Here is a 25,293-nt window from a genome sequence, read left to right as displayed (position 1 = left end):
ATAGGATTGTGCTACAGAAGAATTTCCCTGTCTTTCCAACTCCAGTGGATGGGAACAGTGAATTAATTGTTTGCACTAAAATAAAATCTTAGTATTTCTTACTAGAAACAGAAAGCAGCCTTTGGGGGTTCAAAGAGCATTTCCATGGATTCTGTGTTGGGTTAGAATACTTTTCCCCCTTTCAGCCTCACACATGAGTTTCTTTGAATCATTCTGACCTGCTGTCTTTGCTAAGTCTAGTGAAGTGTGACACAGCTGAAGGAATCAATAGTCATGTTGTTTCTGGTGAAGCTCCTATTAAGCTTCAGTATTCTCAGATAAACTGAACACTGCTGCACTGAAGAAAGCTTTGCCTGCTGCCACGATTCCAGGCCACAGCCAAGGTGCATCTCAACGCCAGGCGGCTGCGTGTCCCCCAGGTGTGGCGGCAATGGTGGCACTCCAAAGGCACAAGAGGAAACACTCTTGGTTAAAAACAAGAGGCTAGCTCTGTGACATGCTTTCCCCAACGGCCCTGCAGCGCTGTGAACACAGCAAGACATTATTATTCATTGTTAAACCTGAATATCTGATGGAACCAATCCCTGAGCAGTGGAGGGCTGCAGATCTGTATTACACATACATCACAGCCTATTCAGGCATGCGCCAAGAGCACAGTAAGAGACAATCATGCTTGGCAGCTAAATCACAAGTTCAACATGCCCAGATCTGATTGCTGCCTTTTCATTTAGCTGTGTGCCTTGAATTACAAGGACTGACATGGCTCTCCATGTTTTTTGCTACATTTTAAGCATGTGAACAGCTACATACCACATATGTCATAGTTTGGAGAAGGGCCACGAGGATGAGCAGAGGGCTGAGCTGCTCTGCTGTGAGGACAGACTGAGGGAGTTGGGGTTGTGCAGGCTGGAGAGGAGAAGGCTCTGAGGAGACCTCATTGTGGCCTTCCAGGATCTGCAGGGGGCTCCAAGAAAGCTGGGGAGGGACTTCTGAGGGTGCCAGGGAGTGATAGGACTGGGGGGGGATGGAGCAAAACTAGAAATGGGGAGATTGAGATTGGCTCTGAGGAAGAAGTTGCTCCCCAGGAGGGTGGTGAGAGCCTGGCACAGGTTGCCCAGGGAGGTGGTGGAAGCCTCCTGCCTGGAGGTGTTTGTTTAGGTTGGATGTTAGGAAGAAGTTCTATACAGAGAGTGATTGCCCATTGGAATGGGCTGCCTGGGGAGGTGGTGGAGTCACCATCCCTGGAGGTGTTCAGGAAGAGACTTGATGGGGTGCTTGGTGCCATGGGTTAGTTGTTTGGGTGGTGTTGGATTGGGTGATGGGTTGGACACGATGATCTTGAAGGTCTCTTCCAACCTGGTTTATTCTATGTATGTTTGCAGCCAGGCTGGATGTGGCTGTGAGCAACCTGCTGTAGTGTGAGGTGTCCCTGCCCATGGCAGGGGGGGTTGGAACTGGCTGATCCTTGAGGTCCCTTCCAGCCCTGACAATTCTATGATTCAGGAGGAAAAAGGGTTTAGTAACTCCACCTGCTTAGCCTTTTTCTCCCTTTCATCATGTCTGCTTTAGTAACTTTGGTTTATTAGCACTGTGTCCATCACCTTGCAAGGACTGGACAACATGGATACAGAACTGGCAGTGGAAGATGAATTGAAACTAAATCTAATCTTCACTGGCAACTAGAAGGGAGTCAAAACCAGCTGGAAGAGCCCCAGATAACGAGCCCTGTGTCACGCAATAACGTTGCTCTGTTTCTTCCCAGAGATGGATACTCCCCTTGAGAGCAGCTAGCACACCACACTCACTCCCCTTCCAGTTCAGAATGCACAGAACTATAGCACCTCTTAAGCTACTTTGTTTGGGGTGGCTAAGGTGTTGTGTTTTTTTCAAACCACCTGAATGTTCTTTGCAGTACCTTGCCTTACAGATTCACACAGGCAAGCATCCCATCTGTACTGACACACAACTGTTGTGTGTATGCACTTCTTAGCACTGAAAAGCTGGTTTCATGATTGAAAGAGAACTGTAGCATGGTATTTTTGTTTAGAAGTAAGCTCACAACTCTACTCAGCCTCATGTACCTCACATGCCTCTGATCTCCTCGGGAGAAGAGCAAATGTCAGCACTAGTTAACACAACATTCCATAAAATGATGTAGAAAAAGAATAAAGAAATCAAGACATGAGTTGCACACTGCACCCATGCAGGGGAGGGTCATGTGAATTTTGTGATAGTTCATAGTTTCACAGTTTTTTAAATTAGAAAGTAACCACAGCACTTACAGAATGCAATAGCTTTCAAGTCTCCTCTCAGCACAGGCAGTTTTGTTGTGGTTTTGCCTTTCCCCCTCCCCCAAGAAGGACTTGATCTAGCCACAGTTGTGATAGGATGCTGTAAAATTCAGCTTTTTTAGAAGTGTATTTACTGGGCATGTCCCTATGGAAGCTATGTTGCTACAAAAAACATCCACATTGAAATTCTTATCAGCCAGGTTTCAAGGTGGTTTCCTATGATCAGTCTATTTGACTTACTCACAGAAAGTTTGAGGTTTGTTGTTTGGGTTTTTTTTCCTCCTCTACTCAACAAACCAAATAATCCCAAGAAGCAATAAATCAGACAGGGACAATACTTTATCTCATCCCCCAAATTAAGAAATCCACTTCTGTGAAACAACAAAGATGTCTTTAGTCAGTTCCAGCTGAAAACAGAATTCTGTCTTGTCCCCCCCTAATCAAACCACACACCAAATGAGGGTTTAAAAGGTTTGAAGGGAAAAAAACCCAACAAGGGGGGGGAGGAGAGGGAGAGAGAAAAAAGTCAAGCAAACAAGGCAGGTAAATTGCTGAGGCTGACTACACAGAAGGGCATTTCAGAATCATAACAGTGATATCTGTAAGTGCAGGATCAATGTTTTATCCAAGCTTGGCAGTTTGTGCAGAAGCAGAGTGACCACAAGCAGGCTTACTTGCATGTTTGTCTGCCAACACAATAAGTGTACTTGAGATGTCTCTTCTTCTGTAGAAGCAGACCACCTTTGCTTCCACATTTCCATTGGCAGTCTGAAAGAGGTAAAAAAAGAACAACAGAAAATAAATGAGCAGGAATGAAGAAGGGGACTGCACACACCCAGCTAGAAATGTCATGAGGTGGGATTACTGCACAAGCCCTACACAGCACCACCTTCTAGCACCTAGCAGCTGCAGGCACCTCCTCTAACAGTTGGGACTTGATGATCTTAAAGGTCTCTTCCAAGCAAAATGATTCTATGAGTCTATAACACAAATTCCAGTGGGATCCATTCCAGGGTAGGGAAACAGGTTTGGGGCCTTCCATCCAAAGTGTTTCTGTGGGATCACCATTTTTAGCAGCTACAGATATTATGAGGGGTGAGAAGAAAACCAACCAACTAAATCCCACAACACTTGTCTGCAGTTCACAACATATTAACAAGCCACTTCACTACTTTGCAGATGATGCCTGCATCAGCTACAATTCAGTGTCTTTAAAATCTTCAATAAATTAACTGTGAAATGGAACAACAGAATTCAGATTTAGGCTGCTCTCCAGACCGCAGGGCAGCAAGAAAGAACCAAGTCACAATTACTTTCACAAAGGAAATCATTGAAGGTTTTCTTCCTCTGACACTGGTGAGCTAAACAATGACCAACACACAGGAACCCACCAAGCATTCCAAAAAGAGAACCCAGGAAGCTGCACCACTGCTAACACACACACACAAGCCGAATCTTTGAAATGTTTGGCACTTTCTTCTTGAAATGGACAGGTGGTCAATCCCTCGCAAGATGGCAAATTGTCAAACTGGCTTTATACAAAGCAGGGGAGATACCCCTCCTGGTTTGCAGCAGTCCAAGCCAATCTACTGTCCCCAAACCAGACAAACAAATACTGAAATGTAACTTAGACGACTTGTGCCCTGCTCCTGCAGAGGGCTTCAAACCCACAGGGGTGGCACACAGTTTAAGAACCTGAAAAAGATACTAATTCCCCACGGGGAAGTCTCTAGCAGAAGGGCAGTGGACCAGCAATCTGACCACAAAGAGGCAACATTAAAAGTCAATATATATATATCGATTGCTGCCCAAATGGGAACTGACACAAAATGGCACCTTTTATGATACCAGTTTGGCCAACACAAACATCAAACATCAAACCCCCAAACTCAGACAACACATACATGCACAAATACTTCCCTTTGCAGCCTACCACTTCTACCAGGTTTTGGTAGTCTGCAGAACTTCTACCCTTTTCTCTCAAATAATTCAGAGCTTTGGGGAACTAAACCACGCAGGCAGGAGCCACCTTGCTCAAACACAGGCTCATACAAGGGAGAATCCTCTCTTTCATTTCACTGCCCAGGCTTCATTTGTGAAATCGCCCCTCAGTGAAAAAAGGCAACCTGAGAGTTATTCCTTCCAACCTGAAGGATTCGAGCAGGTGAGAGAAACTCCAACTTGCAAGCGAGAGCCACCCCAAGATGAGAGATCCAGGCTGCAAGATCCTCTTCCCAAGGAGTGGAAAAGGAGAGAAAATAGCAGCACAAGGTAACACTTTCTTTAAAAAGTTATCAACAAACTTTCCCTCTGAAAATGATGGAATACAGCTACTGCTACTCCATGGCTACAGATCAGTTTAAGAACTTGTTAATGAGGGAAAGGATTTCTTCAAAAGACTAAAAACCCGGGGTTACAAGGATGCTTTAGCCTTCAGATTCGTTGTTTTTACATAGGAAAACTGCTTTATAAAGCCATGTTTCCCCAGCACCAGTGACTGAAGAAAAAGACTTAATTTTAGTAAGTTAATTTAAACTCAAAGCCCTGCCAGCGCTGCTGCAGTCCCCTTCTGTATGGGCTGCAATGGACAGACTGCTATTAGACCTGAGACGGGGCATGTTTAGGAGACAGCTAACAGCTTCCCTCCTCAGCTAGGTAAAATTTCAGCAGGGAGTACTTCAGCTGCCTTACCACACACAAGCAATCGCGCTTCCCCTTTAGATCCACTGAAAGAGAAATTTGGCAGAAGAAATAACAGAGTGGCCCAAAGGACAAGCAGCAAAGACAGTCCGAGGAAGCAGATAATGGCTCCAAACCTTCCTGTTGAGCAAGTTTCCCCCAGGAAAGATCAAATTACAAAGCTCTGCATCCTCCAGGCAAACTGTTACTTTATCTTCCTATCTCATGATCCTGGCAAGGAGCTGAAGAACTCAGAAACGTCTTTGCCCTACAGGTGGGCATAATCACCTTGAGAATGACCTGCCACTGAGCTCCTGCCACAGGAGAACAACCTACCAGGTCTCAAAGCATTCCAGAAAATTATCAGAACAAAAGTGTTTTTAAGCTTCTAATGACCAGAGAACTGCTAAGGAATCGTTTTGATTTCAATCAAATCAAACACATCATAAATGCAATTAACTTCACCCATGTGATGGCAGAAATTGTTTACCTTATTGAGCTCTTCTATTCTTCGTATCAAATAGGGGTTGCTTGAAGAGTTTTCGAAGTAGACATAGTCTGACAAAAAGAAACAACACTCTTGTAAAATATGTGCTGCTAGAAACCAAAACAAAGCCTCACACCTGTCCCTGCTGAGACCCCGTACCGAATTCACTCCTTGGCCCCGGCACTTGTTGCCAATCTCCCTATTAAACGCAAGATTTCACGGAGGAAATGCAAAATCCGTGCCAATAGAAGGAACATCTAGAGACTGGAGGCAACAAATCCACTAAAAACAAGGCAGAAAGAAAAGCTCTACTGTCAGCCTGGTGAGTAAAGCATTTGATCTTCCTTCTCAGGTGAGATCGGTTTCACAGTGTTGTCTTTACTTGCTTCCTCCTCTTATCAAAACCCAGCCACTTCTCGCCGGCCATAGGGGATCTCGCCTCCTCCCTTCCAGCTCACCCTACACCTACTGCCCATTCACTAGAGTATAAAGAGTTTCTCTTTTCTTTCCCTCTTATCTTTGCCTCTACTTCTTGATCTTTTACACCTGTATTATACTAGACTACCCTCAATAAAACTCCATAGAGTAAACCAAACAGGTGAGAAAGGCTTGTCTTTTCAAGCAAGATAAACATCTTAAGTTACAGGAAGAGAATTCTTTCTTTACCCAAGGTAGCGCCTTCAAAACATGAGAGTGACATAGAAATGATTTGCTATTACTAAGCTTAAACACACCTTTTTTCAGGTAAGGAAACGGAAGCTCGAGAGTCCTGAGCGTCTTTATCTCCCGATACTCCAGCAGCCGAGTCCTAAGCCTTGGAGTGAGCAGAGGTGGCCGAATTCAGCTCCCTGCGCAGCCCCCCACGCCGGGTGCTGGTTTCGCATGCAGAGCCAACAATGATTCCTTCCTATCTGCTGTATTGAAGGCTCCAGACTTCCCACCTCATCTGCGTTTGGAGCAAAACACCCCTAGCCCCTGGGCACGACTAAGGTAATCCTGCAACGACCATTAGCATGGTGCTCCCCCGGTGAATGGGCGTTTAGTAGTGCTGCCTTTCGTGAATGCCTGCAAGCACCGAAGCTGTTGGCCTCAATCCCCCCAGAAAGCTCGCTAAAAAAGGGCAGCTGGCGTCACAGACACTTTTGTCTCTTCTCCAGCTCAGAGGAAGGAAGACGCCGCTCCCCAAGGGCCTCTGCCCCTGCAGAGCTGCACCGGGAGAGTTAATGGCTCCTTCTTACCTCCAGGAGGCCGGGGAGACACCAGAGCATTAGAACAGAACAGAATTAACCAGGTTGGAAGAGACCTTTGAGATCATCGAGTCCAACCTATCATCCAACACCACCTAATCAACTAAACCATGGCTCCAAGTGCCACATCCAGTCCTTTTTTGAACACCTCCAGTGATGATGACTCCACCACCTCCCTGGGCAGCACATCCCAAGGGCCAATCTCTCTTGCTGGGAAGAACTTCCTAACATCCAGCCCAAACCTCCCCTGGCACAGCTTGAGACTGTGTCCTCTTGTTCTAGTGCTGCTTGCCTGGGAGAAGAGACCAACCCCCACCTGGCTCCAACCTCCCTTCAGGGAGTTGGAGAGAGCAAGAAGGTCTCCCCTGAGCCTCCTCTTCTGCAGGCTAAGCAACCCCAGCTCCCTCAGCCTCTCCTCCCAGGGCTGTGCCCCAGACCCCTCCCCAGCTTTCCTGCCCTTCTCTGGACACCTTCCAGCATCTCAACAGCTTTCCTAACCTGAGGGGCCCAGAACTGGACACAGGACTCAAGGTGTGGCCTAACCAGTGCTGAGCACAGGGCAGGATGACCTCCCTGCTCCTGCTGGCCACACTGCTCCTGCTGCAGGCCAGGATGCCATTGGCCAATTGGCCACCTGGGCACACTGCTGGCTCATGTTCAGCCTACCATCAACCAGTACCCCCAGGTCCCTTTCTGCCTGGTTGCTCTCCAGCCACTCTGACCCCAGCCTGCAGCACTGCCTGGGGTTGCTGTGGCCAATGTGCAGAACCTGGCACTTGGATGTATTCAATCTCCTGCCCTTGGCCTCTGCCCATCTGCCCAGCCTGGCAAGGTCCCTCTGCAGAGCTCTCCTACCCTGTAGCAGATCAACTCCTGCCCCCAGCTCGGTGCTGTCTGCAAACTTACTGATGATGGAGTCAATGCCCTCATCCAGATCATCAGTAAAGATATCAAAGATCATGGGGCCCAGCACTGATCCCTGGGGCACACCCCTGGTGCCAGCTGGATGCGGCACCATTCCGCCGCCATGCCCTACAGCAGGACTCGCAGCTCCCCGTGCGACGTTACTCAGCCTCCATTTCCTCTGCAATCTCCCTGGAGTTAAGAGGCCAAGCTACTCACTATAGGAGACTCCAGAGCACAGCAGCAAGCACCAGGCAAAGAAGCCAGCGGGCCCTGCAGCTTGCATTATCTGCAAACAACTCAAGTGCCCTCACCTCCCTTTGCGCAGGGCTGGGCTGCCCTAGAAGAGCAGTCACAAGTCAAGGGGTCCCAGGGGTTACAATCCCAAGAGTGGCAATTTAGGTATCAAGAAAAACAAACAATAAATCAATCACATTCCATGAGTTCCAAAGACACCCTGGCCATGGAGTCTCAAGGTGGTCGTGGCTGAAGCGAGGGGTGCCAGAGCTGCCGCTCGGGTACCGGCGCGGCGCGCATCCTGCACAGCCCCGCGCAGGGCTAAGCCTAGAACGCTACACCACACTGGTTACAGCTCTGTGCCTCCTGTGCTCCAGACCCCTCAGACTGATCAGCAGCTATCTTCACACACACTAACACGCATCTCAGCAACTCCTAAATTTCCTTCCTAATTGCAAGAGTTGGTTCCTCTTAAATGTCACTTCCCTGGAGGTTTTAGACTGGAGGATGATCTCACCCAGGGAATTCAGATGGGACATCTGGTTTGTGGCAAAACAAAGGTCCCAGAAATGGTTAAAACACCCAAGTAACCAGCCCCTGAATTTCCACTCCCAGCACCCACTCTGTGGGGCACACAAATGGGAAACAGCAGGCTCAACATTACTATGACCAACTCTATCAGAAGTCAGAAAACCAAACAGATATTTGACAGCTTCAGCAGTAACAACTGCTGCTGACTGCAGTAACAATGACAAGCATTAAGCAGCAGAGGAAAGAGAAATCTCTTTTCCCACAGCCCTACAAAAGCAGTGCAGGGGAGGCTGGGGAAGCTTTGAGAAGCCTCCCAAGCTCCCTGTCCACCTTTCACCACCTGAAGGACTGGCAAGTTCTTTCCCTCCACCTTTCAGGTACTTGGACTGAGGCCAGTGCCAAAATTTTGTGAACACTGATTTCCATCTTGAAACTATAACCTTGCCTAGTTCCAGGGGTTTCAGGTGACTGTCACAAGCATTCATGATGCACACCATTAACAGGTGTCTGTGTGTGCACGTGTTCTCACAGACGCTTTCTACCTCAAGTGAACATCAACTCAATTTTTCATGTAGCTCCAGTTTATTGATGGCAAACTCTGGCACAGATTTAAAGAACAGTTTATCACAGATGAATGGTTTACCAAAGAACAGCTCACAGTGGCATCCAACGGTTGTGAGGAATAAAACCCCCCAAACATTGTTTTGCCCAGCAGCAGGAACGGCCCCAAATCCACTCTGTGATCAGCAACTGCGAACGAACCTCGCAGAGAACAGCCAAGTGCACATCGGCGGCAGAACGGTGGAACTGAAGCTGTCCCACAGGACTCTCCAAGAGCTGGCACATGACACAGTGCAGAGATGCATACTGAGACCAGAGCTTGATGATTTCATCACATCACAAATGCACAGCCCAGCACATCTCATCCATGTTTTAGACTAATCCCACAACTATGCTAAGCATTCCACCAGTAGCTATGCAACTAATGGAGACCTATTTCCCATTACTCAAATTACCTGGAAAAGAGTTTCTTCTTCTCTGCAAGTACTGCAGAGTGCACTGCAAATCACATAAACCAGAATGTGAGCAAATCTGAGGGGAGTAATTTGCATTTTTCATGGAGATTTTAAAGGCTTTAACTCAGATGAAAATGCCATCCTGCACAGAGAAAGGCTCGAGTTACACACCGCTCCACAAGGAAATTGTAAGTTCAACAAACCGCTCTCCAGACCAACACCTTAGCAGGGGAGAAAACCCAAACTGTTCCACAAGCAACAACGCCCATGAAGGCTGATTTCTTGCACACAGGGCTTGAAGGAGGTACAGCACCATGCTCCCTTGACCCTACGCTCCGAAATCCTCCGTTCCCCTTGAGCAGCACTTCCCCCACGTATCCAGCTTGCTTCACACCGTGGGATGAAGCACATCCTTCTCACACCGCCTGCCCAACTAATGTTATTCCCAGTTTGCTGTCAAGACAGCCACAACTGCACACACATCAGATAACAGAAACCCTCTGCAGGCTCCCAACAATCCAGCTCTCAATTGGAGACATCCTGTATGTGCACAAGTGCCAGAGTCTCTGTGCCCTGAGCTGAAGGAGAGGATGGGGAATGAGACAAAACTAACAAACCTCTAAACACAGGAAGATATGCACCTCGGCTCCTACCGCAGAACAGGAAGGAAAGAGTACAGTAAAACCCAAAAAATACAGTCCAGGCAGAGAAAAGCAGAGCTTAATAGCAAGCAAAACAAGTCAGACCCTTCAAACACAACAGACTGCCTACCCTTGCTTATTCCACGACTGAAGGCAAGGACTCTCCTACCCACTCTGCCACACACGTGCACAGCACATCTCCTTACCAACAGCAAGAAACGCACTAAAGCTCACCCCTCACAACCCAACCACCTCAGCCAAGGCTGGAGACTCAGTCCCCTAGCTTCACAACAGCTTGCAGCTTAGACTCACAGCCCCTGAATTAATCAGCCATGCATCTGCATCATGATGGTAATTATCAGCATCATTTGTGCACATGATGACATTGCCTATGATCACGTGAAAGCAACGAGCGAGCGTGGCAATGCCACAAGACGATAAGGACCATCGTGCACATCACCACCTTCTGACTCAAGATTTGTGTCTTCCTCTTGCCTGTATTGTCATAGACTTTTTGGATAGCTTGACCTATGCAGGTACTTCTGATCTTTTTGTTGTGTAGCTTTTGTTTTGTTCTGATTTTCTGAAGCTGAGAGGATACACAGCTCACGAGAAAGCAGTGCTGTGAGCTGCTGTAACACACCAAGATAGCCCTGCCTACAGCAGCACACAGCTAGAACCACAGCCTATGGACCACAAAGATGGACAATTTCCACAAAGGCAGTAAAATATTTGTTCCCACAATAGCAACAAACATATCAGACCTCCTTTTGCTCTCATATGCCTTCAAGACATTATTGTCTCTGCTCTCTTCACATCAGCTCTTACACTGGTCCATGGAAAAGAAAACCAGGAATGGGTACCACACAGAATCACCATATGCTGTCTAGGGGTCATATTTTGATATGCTTAGATGTGTCTGAGCTACCTAATAACCTTATGGGCTTTTAGGTGATCAAGCTGCAAAAATGCCCCAAAGTATTTTTATCCTTCCCAACTCAAATTGCCTTTCAAGCTACAACTGCTTTCCAAGCACTGACCTCACTGGATGCTGCCTGCCTAACCTCCAGAAGTCCTACACAATGCATGAGGAATGCCTACAGATACACTCGGGACAGAGGGAGGCTGAAGCTACTCACTGTTGGGTACAATGGACATTTCCAGATGGGATGAAGATGTAGCTTCACAGGGGCAAGTATTTCCCCTGCCCAATCCACAGAGCTGCTGCCCTGAATTAAAGATGAGCATCAAGAGAGTGCATAGGATTATGAAGACCTGGTTAATGTTATTATTTCTTTCAAGGGAAATAGAGGCATCCTCACACTCCGAGGCTCCAGTTCACCTTTGGGCCAGTAGCTTTCATCAAGCTCCAGTTTGCAAACTGTTCAGCAGTTTGGGCCCCAAACTGTCAATTGCTTTATGTTTTGGATAACACAAACCCTCCTGGTCTAGGCTCTTATGACAGAGGAAACTGGAGAGCCTACACTGCTTTCAGTCTACAAGTCAAGGAATCTCGCCTGGCAGAACACAGGTGCCCTTTGCCTTCTGGCTGTTCAAACCCCAGCAACTCTCACAGCAGCTGCCACCTGATGAAATGTTTAGTTACAGCACAGATACAGTCTCAACAGAAGCAGCCTCACCAGCACAACATTTTCATTACCAGAAATGCAAAAGTGGAACAGCTGTTTCAATTGCTAGAAGATTTATGTGGCAAATACACCCAGCAGTACACACGGACCAGGTATTTGCCACGAGCGTCTTCAGTGGACCAAGCAAGGGTTTCCAGACACACTGTCAGGCCACGTTCAATTCCTGTTACTGGACAGCAGCGTTTGTGGCTCTTGCACACAGGATGCACACTGCTTGTCCTCAGTTTGCTGTGCTATGGGCAACACCACTACCACCACTCACCTCCTAAAAATGGATTGAGAATGGAGCAACAGCCCCAGCACACAAACATCTGGATGCCCTGCTGCCATTTAGCGAGGGGCAGAGCAAACCCAAGCACCATCTCCGGCAGAAATCCCCGCTCCACAAACAGCAAACCATCACGTTTGGCAAGGAGGGGCTGAGGCACCCCAGTGACATCAAGCTAGTTTTGCTCTTCTGAGCAAAGCAACCAAGTCAGAAGGCTCATGAGGATAAGGCTTGACTGACATCTTTAATCAAGATGCACATCTCAAAAGGGACTAGGCTCTGAGAGCAATCCACTGCTCACACCACACACACCTGAGATGAGCTGCCTGCTCTCAATAAAAAGGCTCATCCAGAGCAAAGCATGCACAAATGACCTCAGCAACACATTCTTACTGCTAAAGCAGAAAAAGCCTGGTTTGCACCAACTGATCAACACCACTGCCCCACTTCCTTAAACCCCAAGCCTGCGGTAAACTTCCTAGGCACAAACTCGCGGTGACAGCCCAACCCCGTGCCTCCAGAACAGCCAGCACCCTGTCTGTAAGCACGCCGTGAGAACAGTCCCAAGGCAGGTAAAAACAGACAAGGCTTCCTTCAGCAAGGAAGGCTGCCATCCTAAAGAGCTACCCAGCAGGTGCTGGCACTCACTCCATTATTTTAGATCCCCATCAGGTCTAAAGGCATTGCAAGTACCATTCAGCGAGGGTGGGATGGCTCCATGCACAAGCAGAGCAATCCACAGCCAAATTCTCCTGATGTCCTGGCAGCTTCTCAGACTGGAGCCAGAAAACACTGTTGAAGGAACTGTTGCAGCCCTACCCTTCCCTTTATGACTTCCTACTTCAGCCTGGCAGCTAACAGTCTTTACTTGGAAGTTTCTACAGCATGACTCCTCTGTTGGCTCCCATAGCTTTCCAGGTTCAGTAGATACTGAGAGCTGGCCTATGCAGAGAGTTCTGTGAGCACACTCCCTCCAAGACAGCAGTTATGTCTAGTTAATTACACACTGGAATTGTATGTGCAGAAAATCTTCATTTACAGTGCTGGGTTGTAATTAGGTGAAGTGCTTGTTTCTCCTACAAGACCTGCCAGTACAATGAAAAGTCACTTCTACCCTCCTGGAGGGCCTGCAGGCAGTGCAACAAGGCAGTGCAAGAGGGGTGCCCACACAATCCTGAGCCCACAGGGATGTACTGAGACGGCAACAGCCTGGATATGAGGATGTCTTTGGGTTTTAGTAACGCCCATGTGCCAAGCACCTCAGTGGTGAGGAAGCATACAGCCTCTGCAGATTCTATCAGCTCATAGCACATACTGCAAACTCCCCAAAAGCTGAATGTACAGCTGTAAGGACACAAGGACAGGCAGAGTGCTCAGCTCAACCTCCCCTTTCTACACCTTCTCCAAGCAAAACACCAGGACTCGAAAGAACCTGTGAGTCTGGATACATGCAAGGAAAGGAGAACTAATGAAGTCTCATTTAATAACCTAAAGCTTCTATAATGACAGTTGAATGCCACACTGAAGCTACACACATACACAAGTGCCCCTCAAGACTGCTTTGTACTAAAGGAAGTTCAGCCTCACGTATTCAGAGCGCGTGGCAGAATTCCATGTTCTCGGTTTCATACCAGCTTCTACTCTTCTTTTCAACAACAAAACACAGACCAAGTTGCCATTCCAGCCCCCAGCAAGCAAGCAGGAAAAGAAAAAGAAGTGGCAGATTCATAGCCATACCAAAATGGGGAGAATCTGGTAATCAGGGTAAATATCAGCACCTTGCTTTAATACCACGCTTAAACCACAGGCACCAGGCTTTAGTTTCCTGAGTTTGTTAAAGGATCTCTTTTTCTAATGGCTGCATCGAACCCATGAACATCAAGAAGCAGGAACAGGCTTCTGTCAGCTCACCTTAAAAAAATCCCCAACTCTAAGCCACTGAAGAAACAAAGATTATCTGCACATTCATGTGCTAAACAGAACCTTCCCATTGCATTTTCCCCCAAACGTGCAGAACTTGGACCTAGAGAATAACTTGGCTGTTTTGAGCTCAAAATGGTCTATCAGTTTTCCTGACTTGCCTTCAAACACCATCAAACCAGAACCCTGAAGAAGCAGCAGTTTGCACCCAGGTCCATGCAACGGGCCTATGAGTTGTACAGGCACAGGCCTATAGTAAGAGGTAATAAAAAAAGCTTTTATCCCTCCAAGTTCTTCTCATGTGGCAAGAGATGCTACAAAAAACCTCAGACAAACCCCAACCCTTGAAGGACCTGTCAGAGTTACAAACAAGGCCTCAAACACCTGCCACACAGAAGACTACTCAAGCTAAGAAATATTCTCTGCCTTCCTGGAGCAAAAAACTTCATGTAAGCTAATGCCACACAGCTTGCTTGGGAAGTGGAGGGCTGCTCGAGCCAGACTAAACTCTGAAGCACCAAGGGATCTGTAACTTCCCAAAGGAGGCTCAGGGGAGACCTCATTGCTCTCTACAACTACCTGAAAGGTGGTTGTAGCCAGGAAGGGGTTGGTCTCTTCTCTCTAGCAACCAGCACCAGAACAAGAGGACACAGTCTCAAGCTGCACCAGGGGAAGTTTAGGCTCAAGGTGAGGAGAAAGTTCTTCCCATAGAGAGTCGTTAGCCATTGGGATGTGCTGCCCAGGGAGGTGGTGGAGTCCCCATCCCTGGAGGGGTTCAAGAGGGGACTGGGTGTGGCACTCGGTGCCATGGCCTACTCATGAGGTCTGTGGTGGCAGGCTGGACTCCATGATCTTTGAGGTCTCTTCCAACCTTGGTGAGACTGTGATAGGTGTCCCATTCTTTGCTTTTCATTATGTCAAAAGTTGGAAGAAAGTTTTCTGTCCAGCTATACTGTGGCTACTTCCCCCCCACCCCGATTTTCAGTGAAACAAGGTTTATGCAACCCCATTATCCATGCATTAGTTCTTCCCTACTAACTCCTGAACCCTTTCTTTGATTTCAGATGTTTCACAGAGGGATGGGAGACTCAAAGATAATTAAGTTCCGATCACTGTTCCCTCTCTTGAAACCAGAGACACTAAAAGTACAAGTGAGAAAGGCAGGGCAGACAATCATGAGATGCCTCCCATTTCAGAAACAATTACTAGACTAGATTTCAAAGCAAATCACTGGAGGTGTTTGGGGGCATTATCAGAAGTGCTTGCTTTCTTGGATGCCTCCACACACTACCATTGTCAGCGCTGTTCCAGGCAGGTCTTGGGCTCAAGTAACTTCTGATTTGAGCCATTATGACCACGTGCATTCCCAAAAGCACACCCTCTGTGCTGGGGAAGAGGCCAAGCATTCTGCCTGGTAGCAACAACCCAGAGACCAAGATCATGTCTATGGACAGGGCACAGAGTTCATATAGTTCCTTTCCCAGTAAAAGTGCAAAATCACAAAGAAGTGGGAGAAGGAAAGACCAGCTCAGAGGGGAGGATACAACTTTCAGATAAATAGTGATGCTGACTTTATGTTCCTCCTTGCACTGTTGGCTGTCTTCAGCATGCAGAAGATTTGTGTAAAAAAGCAAAGTACTTCTGGTACTAGTGAAAAGGAGGCTCTGGGCATCAGCAGTACCTCACAGGTCACTCTTCTTAGAGAGGAGCTATGACGCTTGGAAATAACTGCTGCAAAGGATGGCAGCTCGAAGTTAAAGTAGGAGACTGTGCACAAACCAGACTTGCAGGGAGAATCCTGGGAATACAGTTAAACTTCCACAGTACTTCTTTATGCTCAGAGTAGCAATTCTGCTGCTAGAGAGCAATTATATGGCAGTGCAAGGAAACCCATTTCAAAGAATCCACTCCCAGTATGCCAGCTCTGAGTGAGGCACGTTTGCGTGCAGCACCGACCTTCCAGGTTCACTAAATCACTTCCTTCCAGTTTCCTGCAGGACAAGCATACACTAAATCCTCCTGGAGACCCACTTTTTCTCCTGTTTTACATCAGGTATTTAAGTGTGATTCAAAGTCATCTGGACACAAAGCCTGCTCTGTATTACCTTCCTCCAGCGCTGCAGCTCCCCAGGGTGTAGCTGTGCAAACACTTTCTGCAGTAGCAAAGTGGTGAGCCTACGCAACTGCAGCTGCATCAGTCCCCCTCTCTGTGGGGCACAGCCACGAACCAGCTCATGCAAACAGCCCAGGCTTCAAAGAAAAACCTTTCCCCAAAGCTGGGTTAGAAGGGATGATGCCAGGATGGTCTAATTCACAGAAAAGACAGAAGCTTTTGAGCAGATGGAGAAACTAGCAAGACTACAACGTCTTAAGTCATGGGAGTGTATCGTGGAGGGGGAGGGGTGGGCATTGGAGAGGAATATCCTCAAACTACAGCCTAACCATTTTCTTCTGTAGCAGCCAAGAGAACAGTCTGTTCCAGTGCAATTCTCATTGCTAAGGACAGATAAGAAAAACATTATTTTCCAAAAGATACTTAGGCAGCACAGAGAATGACAAGAAGTAAGCTTCATGTTCCTTGCAAGTATCCAGAGAGTTGCAAAGAACCTCTGAAGCGCTCAGGACAAAGCTCAGTGTCACCATCGAGAAAGAAAACAAAACCCACAACAACAAAAAGGCTTTTCTTGTGGGTTGGCTAAGTGCAATATCAAACTTCGGTCATTCAATCCAAATTAACTGCCTAGGGCCACGGTGTGAGTATATTAAGTCCAGGAGGAAGTGTTTCAGTGCCAGACCAAACCCAAGATGGCTCCACAACGCAAAACACAGATGAAGCTTTACAAGCTCCTGCCATGGTTTCGCAGATGTTGCTTCAAACAAGGACGCCAGGGAAGCTGATTCACCCCCCACCCCCTCAAGTTGTGACAGCTTCTCCTTGGATGGGGGGAGGCAGACACACACATGGTGAACCTGAGTTTAGAAACTCACCTGGGTCAAAAAGCTGTCTCCCAACCAAACCAATTCCCTGATCTGTTTCACTGCCTGCTCACAGGAAGGAAGCAACGCGAGGACAGCACCAAGTGTCTGCGAACAGGCGTTGCTCAGGCCGACACAGCTACCTAAAGAAGCATCCACAGAAACTGTCTCACTTGGCTGGTTCACATTTGCTCAGATGTTGACAACTTCACTCTGTAAGGACAAGCTCTGTGCTAAATCAGGAATCATCTGCTCACACCACACTGACTGTATGCTTGATCAAGTATCGTCTGTCCTCCTACATCTTGCATAAAAGCACAAAGGCCCCGAATTAACCAGAGCACATCATGTGCAATTTAACATAAACATTACCATGGGCCACATCTGACACAGTTCATGACTGGGCATCTGGCAACACACAGAACCAGAGCTGTGAAATCCCAGGCGCCACCAAGACTAAACAGCTTGCAAGTAACACACATGGAAGACTGGAGAAGCCTACATTTCTTTTCTCGCTTGCAAACTCACTTTAAAGCTGCCAGCTGATTTCTTTGCTTTATTTCATTGATCCATGTCAAGGAAAAGTTACCTCAGGAACACTCCTCTTCCCTGAAGATAATCCAGTCAAAGATCTGGAAAAGGGGACTGTGCATGGTTCCTTCTGGGCTGGGTTGAAGGTGATCTACCTGCCTTCTCACTTCAGCGAGCAGAGACTGATGTTTAGTTAGGAGTCACCCACCAAAACCAGACAGAGGTTTCATTCTGCAGGAGACTATGAGGAAAACCTCATCCTTCAGGACTTGAGCCTTCCTTTATGACTGAAGAGAATAACAAATTGAAGGAGCCTTCATGTTTCTCAGAAGACACTGCTCACATTCACATCCCACAGGCAATGTCCACAGAGATGAACCCAAAGGGCAAGTCCCCACAATGGCAGCACAGCCAACACAGATGATCAGCTTTGCTGGAGGGCACTCCCCTCTTCAGGCCAAGGGCTCAGCAGCTCAACAGAGATTACTCTGAATTGACAGAAACGTTTTTTCAGAGAGGTCAGGCTGAACATTTAAGGTGGTTTTGTTTGGGTTTTTTTGAAGTAAACTAGTAAATCAGAAGCTTGCAGGCTATTGCCTTTACAGGTTGACTTCTTCTCCAAGATAAGAATGATTTCCATGAGCCTTGAGGTACCAAATAGAGCTTCATCCTCTCAGAAGCTTCCAAGAGCGACTGGCGAGCGAGAAGTGCTGGAGCAGCATGGGGGAGAAGATGTTTCCTGAGGCTTCCAAAAGGAACACTTTCTTCCTTAAATTAATTTTAGGCTTTACTGCATATTTAAAGAAAATGTGTGAAATCTAGGAACATAAAAAGGTTGCCAGATATATTTAAAACTTGAATTCTGTCATGTTGGAATATCCAGCACCAACTCAGAAGACCACTGAGAGCAACGTATTGGCCTTCAGCAGGAGCTGGAAGATACATCAACTGGACATGAGAAAGTTGCCATCTGCAGTGGAGAATGAATTAAATTACTCCTCTAAGTGCCAGGGCTTAGCCCCCTTTGAACTGTGGCATAACAAAGTCCTTTTTAAAAGAAGGCTCTGTCTTTTTCGATGTGAAAAATTCTTCCATGTCTTTCCCTACTGAAATGCTTTCTTGCACATTAAATAATCACAGCAGAAACTCATTAGTTCTTGTTAACAACAGACAGTCCAACAGACCAAATTTGGTTCTACAAGAGAAGAGGCATCATACCAGACTTTAAGAAACACTCTGAAGCACAGCCTCTGCACACTGAATCTATGGCAGCGAGCTCCAAGGTACTGAAGACCTCGAAGGGTTGCACAGGAGCTCCTTTCCTGACAGTTCCAGCAATGTAAACCCGAGGGGAAACTCAGGCAAAGCAGCTGAAGGGCTTGGGCTTCCAAAAACTAATGACCTTGCAAAGCTGTTAAGATGCAGTATAAAAACTCCTTATTTGGTGCAAAGGTAACAATGGTTTTAAGAGACCACATGTTGCCAGAAGAGGTGCAGAGCTAGGAGGTGACTCCTGAACAGTCCATACCTGTGCTTTCAAGTGACCCCAAACTGCTCAGTAGCTTAGAAATTGAAGTGACAATAGTAACAGCAACCAACTCATCCTCTTCTCCTCCTACTGGGGAGAGATTAAGCACCCTTTATTTATTCAAACCTAGGATGATTAAACATAGAAAGTTGCTTGAAAAACAACTGGATGCAAGTGAAGTGTCTCTTACATTCACCTCCAATCTCACTAGTTAAACAAAAGGAGATGCTCACAGACTTCTCAAGTCCCTTTGCCACAATTGCCTATCAAGTGTCTTGTAGTCACCAGCACTGAAAGGCAAAACAAACCAAGACGACCAACAGGTTCCCAGGGTCACCAAGGAGTGAATCAACACGTGGCCCTTGTGGAGATATGTCTCAGCAAAACCCAGGAAGCCCAACCACAGGCAGGCCATGACCCCAGACCAACCCTCCCAGCCAGCCACCCTGGCACAGCCTCCCATGCACCAGCCCAGGAACTCCCCAAACTCACTAATCCAGCAGAAAACGGTCTCTGCTGCTGTGCTAGCTTTCCAATGGGCCAGTGACACCAACATGGCCAAGGAGGTGGCTAAGAAGAACGAGGAGAGGCATTAGGCAAGCATCACCTTGCTGCAGACATGGAGATTACCCCCTCTGACAGAAAATAGCTTAGTGCTTTTGCTCCATTTGCCAGCTGCAAACAGCTTTACAGCTGTTATGGATCCACAAAGCATGTGCTGGCACAACTGCTACAGGCCTAGACCCCAACACACCTAAGCTGACTTATGACATCCTTCCCCACCGTGCCACATCTCCCAGTTCAAGGCTAATGAATACTGCAGCAGCCCGGTATGGCGGGGGAGAGGGAAGGAAAGGAACACTGCAAAACACAAGAAGATAAAACTTGTATTACTAGAAACAATGAAAGGAAAAGATGAAGAAATCCACTGCCTGGCTGTTGCTGGAAGGTGATAAGCTAGAAGCAGTCCTGTATCTGCTAGGATGACTGCAGAAAGCTATTAGCAGTTTGCAAGAACAAACCCTCATTTCTGTTATCTTTGCTGGTTATTTAATGCTTCTCTCCAACAAACCCACTCTCACCCCGGGTTACCTTCAAATACTCCACTTTAGCTCCAGACCTAGACTCAACAACATGCTTTTATGTGAGCTTCCTCAGTACCTCAGTTCTTTATGAGGAAGAGCACAAAACATTGACATCATTGTGATGCTGGGAGGACCAATGGCCCCATCTGCTCACAGCTCTCTGGCAGCAGTATGGATGTGAGGAGCTGGACGACGCCAGGGCAGTCTGGATGCCAACCGGGGGTATGTAACAGGACGGGGGGCAGGTCGAGCCACGGTCCCCAGGCATGCATTAATAACACCCTACAATAACAACAGAGAGATGATGTCATGCTGCCATTCTTACAAACTTCAGGGATGGCTATGCTGAAATGAGAAATAGGGCTGCAGCACAGAGAGGCACACCACTACTGGCTCTGATTAGCAGGTGAGAACAGAATCACCGACTCGGTGGTGCAGCTTCAGTCCTCAGCACAGCAGAACCAAGCTGCTGGGAATCCTGGATTCCCATGCCAGGTGCTGGCAGGGTCATCATTTCTCTCACTTGAATCATGTTAGATATGGCTGGCACATATGTGCTTGGCTGCCCTTTGATCCATCTTCCAATGCCATTTAAACACACCTTAAATGTGCCCGACTCCAAAGCCATGACCACTTTGTAGCCCAGACCTCTCTGGAACAAGAGGGTCACTCTGCAAAGTCAAAAACATATAAAAGGCTTTTCATCTAAAAGCATAAACTGACATATTTTGTCTCAGGAAAAGTGCTGGCTTCAGTTGGTCTTCCTCCATCCTTCCCCTCTTTTCTTTCCCCATCCCCTTGTTCCCAGCCCTCCCACTGAGCCCATTCAGCTGTTCACACAGTCCCACAGTGAACCAGATCGGGTAGCTGATGCACAGTAAAAATAATTCAGGAAAAAACAACGAGTGAGGAGGAGGGAAGGTGGAAAAATGTAAGTTCCTCAAATCAGTTTAAGATGGGAATACAAAAATCATAGCTTCGTTACACAAAGGGAACGTCACGGGGGCAACAAACCCGCAGTGGGGCTCGATCAGTTACTGCCACTGAGGAAATACTTGTGGCACCACAGCTAAACCCTCCCAGAGAAGGTGGAGACAGAAGAGCTGTTGGAAAGTCTCTTGATACCAAGATGACCTGTTCTCTTCCAGGAAGCTGACACAGCACTCTCCTGAAAGCGGAGCCTGGCACTAGCTAGAACAATGAACATCTCTCTCCCACATGCGTTTTTTCGCCAGAGGCCCCAGATTCCAGCTCGGAGGTCCCAGGCCCCTCAGATCTGGTGTTTATCCAGCATTCCCATGCAGCCTGTGACGGTGCAGACTGCCGGGCCGCTCCGTGAAGCGCCACACCAGCCCACCACCACTCCTCCCCGGCAGAAGCAGCCCACTCTCGTCGTGCTGCCATTTATCTCATGGCTGTACAGCAGCTGCTAAAACATAATCTTCACTTCTCTCACACTGGAGGCAGGCATTTCCAGGATTTCCATATGGACAACAAGCAAGATCCCATACTTCGTTCTGGATCTGATACCCCGGCATCTTCCCCACACATCTGAAAAGCATCCCATGCTTTGTGAACCATGCTAGCTTATGAGTCCCACTTGTACTGGAAACCAGTTCTCTCCCCCTCAGAAAAGTACCAGCTGAAGCTTGGCAGGAGCCAGGAGAATGAGTTGGTTTCTCTAAGTAACTCAAGGCCACCAGGCAACCTACCCAGAGAGTGGTACAACCACTGCCATGGCAGCTCCTACCCCCCCTCAGCACACTCACTCTGCTACACAACACCACGGAGAAGACTCGCATGCCACCTTCAGCACCCACAGTGCAGGCCCCTCTGCTCCTCTATCCAGGCACCAGCACACAGCCGTATTGAAAGGAGGAGACACATCAAGTCCTCTGGAAGAGCTGTGGACGATGCGTTTAAAACCAGTCCATACAGAGAGGCGGTATCCACCCACCCATTTCTGAGAACAAAAACTCAGCGTGCTTCACGACTGGGTCAGAAGTGATGACCACCTTCACAAGGTCAGCCTACACTTCTAGGAGCCTCACTGATCCATAGTGAGCAAGCTGCTTCCAGCAGCACTTAGGTCTGGAGGTCACACAACACAATTCACTAGCCACAAGAATAATAACGGATTGTCTGCCGAATGTTTGTCTTCCAGTGGGAAGTGTATGAAATGACTATGCACAAATCCCATTCAGGATTTAATCCTGCCCTGGAGTTCATTTGCAACTTCAGAGCACAAAACTGTTAGTGGGGGATACCAGCAGCAGAGGTGGGAAAAACTCAGCAACACCAACTCTGGCTGAGGCTGAGCAGAGGACTCACAGGAACAGCTCATCCATCCCCAGGCTGATTGTGGTAAGATGTCAAACCAAGACTTCACCCCTACGAACAACAGCAGAGCAAGGTAAGCTCAGCTGTCAGCCAGCAGCCTTGCCCTTTGCCCAGAAAGATCACCAGGCAAGTCCTGGACACTGCTTCCAGACACAGGAAGGACAAGAGGGTGACTGGGACCTGCCAAAAGGGATACACCAAAGGCAAACCGTGTCTGACTACCCCAGCTCCCCTTCTGGGACAAAAGAGATTGGCTGTGCAGCTGAGGGGACAGCAGGGGGTGTTGGACACTTGACTTTGTGTCAACAGCCATGCTAAGTTTCTCACAGCATTCTTCCAACCCAGGATGGAAGATGTGTGGCCTGGATAACCAGACAGGATTGTGATTAGCTGTACAGCCTTCACCTGGCTGCTGGCTACCAATGGCGTCCTTCAAGGACCAACAGCCCTCCTTACTAGTCCTTTCATCACCTGGATAGGGACTACAGCATCTTCCAAAGTCTGGGGACTTGGGAAAAGCATACCACATGCCAGAGGACAGAGACTTCAACAGGCTGGGTTGCCAAGAGCCTCGGGAATTCAGCCACGGCTAGAGCAAGGGCCCACGTCTAGGGCAGGGTAACTCCCTGTAGCCCGACTTGGCCTCCCTACTGCCAGTGACCTGCAGAGGTCACTGAGGTGGTCGTGCAGGAGCATGGGACACGCAAAGGAAGACAGAAAGAGGCAGTTTAGGTCAGCCTGGGAAGGAGAAGGCTCAGGGAAGATGTTTCTGCTCCCTACCACCATTGAGTAGGAGGTGGTGTGCAGAGGGGGCCAGGTTCTTCTCAGACACACAGGAATAGGACAAGAGAGACCGTCTGGAACACAAGCAGATCCGCCCAGCACACAAGCATTTGCCATAAACAGGGTCACACACCGGACAAGATCCAAACTAAGGGCGGCATCACCATCCTCAGAGCCGGGCTGCACACAGCCCCAGGCACCCTGCTCAGAGGAAAGCTTCTGACAGAGGGTGGCTAGAGGTGGTCTCCAGAGGTCCCTTCCCACCACTCATGGGGACCATAGTACAGATTTTGCCACCAACACACTAGAGACAACAATCCACACAGAACTAGAGCCTGTGACACTGAGTACCAAAAACACCTTCCAGGAAACAACTCCCTTCACAGGTTGTACCAGGAATCGAGCTGTACCTTTCCACAACTCACCTGGCCTTACACCGTTCTACTTCCAGCACCTCCAAACCAACACAACGCTCAGACAAAAACCATCAGCAACCCAAGAAACAAAGCCAGGGCAGTCAAGAGACACACCTCAGCATCCCTCCAAGAAACTGGGGGCAACCAGGAGACAAAAGAAGTGACATCTTTCCGAGCACAAAGTAAGGGTAAGCCAGGAGAGCAAAAGGAACACAAAGTAGTTGCTGACGGAGCGCAGCCAGACGGGACGGCTCGGCCACCTTGGCTGCATTCTTTGCCTCGTTTACTTCACTGCAGTTTCACAGAAACGTTTTGGAAAGGAGGGAAGCCCACTACATCCTCTTCCCACACACCCTGTAAGTCCTGGGGAGAAGGAAGCTTCACAGAAGAGCTTTAATGAAGGAAAATGGCCGAGCACGAATCCATGCCAAGCCACCTTCAGTTTGTATTCCGTAAGATGCACTCCAGAACCTTACTGCCTTTCCCTTCTCCTCACGTGAGTCAAAACAAAGGACAATCAGGCAGAAGTGCAACCCTGGAGAGAAGACTGAGGGGAAGGCACACCACAAAACAGCAAGAGTGGAAGCCAAGGCCAAGATCTCCAGGACACACCTCGCACCGGTCCCCCCTAGTCTGCCAGCGGTCTCTGCCCATCTCTGTGCAACTCCTACTTGGTCCACAGCTCTACCACGCCGCACGAACCCCCTCTAAGCAGCCATTCCACCCCAAGTCCCATCCCGGGACCCTCCAGACTCTGTTCCCCACGGCCCCTCCGCTCTCCCTCCTGTGCAGGCTCAGCCCTGCTGATGCATCTCGCCTTGCCCCCGCCCCAGTCCCGGATCTGCCCTCCGCTCCCCTGTGCCCCAGCCGCCACAGCCCCCTCTCCCCGCACCCCCGAGCTCCAGCACAGCTCTTCTCCATCCCTCTCCCCTCACCGAAGCCCTCCCAGCTGCGCCCCACAGCCCCGACCCGCATCACGCCCGGCACACCACACCGCTGCGCACCCCACGGTGCGCCGAGGGGCTGCTCCCGGCAGCCCCTCACCCCATTTAACCCCACGGCGGGCCTCCCCTCGGCTCCCTCGCCAGGCCCCTGCCTCGCTCCCGCGCCGGCCTCCGGCCGCCGCTCCAGGGCCCCCAGGCCCCGCGCTCCGCCAGCTCCCCGGCCGGGCTACCCTCGGGCCCCAGGCGCTGCGCCTCAACCGCGGCCCCCTACCCGCGCTCGGCCTCCCGCCGCCCCGCCCCGGGCCTGGCCCCGAGGCGCCGCTCGCACGCGGGAGGGAGCCGGGGCAGGGGGGCGCGGCGGGGCCCGGCCGGGGCGCGGCGGAGCCGGGGCCCCGCGGACACTTACCGCCGACCCGGTACATGTTGGCGGCCATGCCCGGGACGGAACCGGGTGCGGGGCGCGGGCCGCTCCCGCCGCCGCCGCCTCCAGGTGCCGGATCCGCTGGAAAATGGAGGCTGGAACGGCCGGGCGGGGGAGGGGAGCGGGGGAATTAAAGGGGCCGCGCCGGCTGCCGCCCGGCCGACGAGACGGGAGGGAGGGAAACGGCAGGCGGAGGGCGGGGCGGCGGCGGGCCCGGGCTGAGCAGAGGGGCCCGGCGGCGGCAGGGAGGGAGGGGAAGAAGTCGGCCCCGGCGCCCAGCCCGCGGTGTGTGAGGGCGGCGCTGAGGGCGGCGCTCCGGCCTGCGCCCGGCGGGAGCCCAACGGACCGGAGGGGAGCGGAGCGGAGCGGCCTGCGCGCGGGCAGCGCCGCGCGGTACAGC

The 25,293-nt window shown here is 49.3% G+C and overlaps 1 protein-coding gene across 3 annotated transcripts in view; it reads right to left on the bottom strand.

The window, feature by feature from the left end:
• The window catches only part of MTA1 (metastasis associated 1), an 84,373-nt gene extending 59,293 nt beyond the window's left edge, over nucleotides 1-25,080 (bottom strand). For all 3 annotated transcript variants that reach the window (XM_054165082.1, XM_054165083.1, XM_054165084.1), the window contains exons 1-3: nucleotides 24,879-25,080; nucleotides 5,461-5,528; nucleotides 2,966-3,059 (exon numbers count right to left, since the gene is read on the bottom strand). In XM_054165082.1, the coding sequence (XP_054021057.1) occupies nucleotides 2,966-3,059; nucleotides 5,461-5,528; nucleotides 24,879-24,906 (190 nt within the window). In that variant the 5' untranslated portion in view covers nucleotides 24,907-25,080. The remainder of the gene's footprint in view (nucleotides 1-2,965; nucleotides 3,060-5,460; nucleotides 5,529-24,878) is intronic.
• Nucleotides 25,081-25,293: the final 213 nt, after the last annotated feature.

The sequence above is a fragment of the Dryobates pubescens genome, chromosome 11 (genome assembly GCF_014839835.1).
Source record: "Dryobates pubescens isolate bDryPub1 chromosome 11, bDryPub1.pri, whole genome shotgun sequence".
Classification (NCBI taxonomy): Eukaryota; Metazoa; Chordata; class Aves; order Piciformes; family Picidae; genus Dryobates; species Dryobates pubescens.
This window is presented reverse-complemented; position numbering and strand designations above follow the sequence as displayed.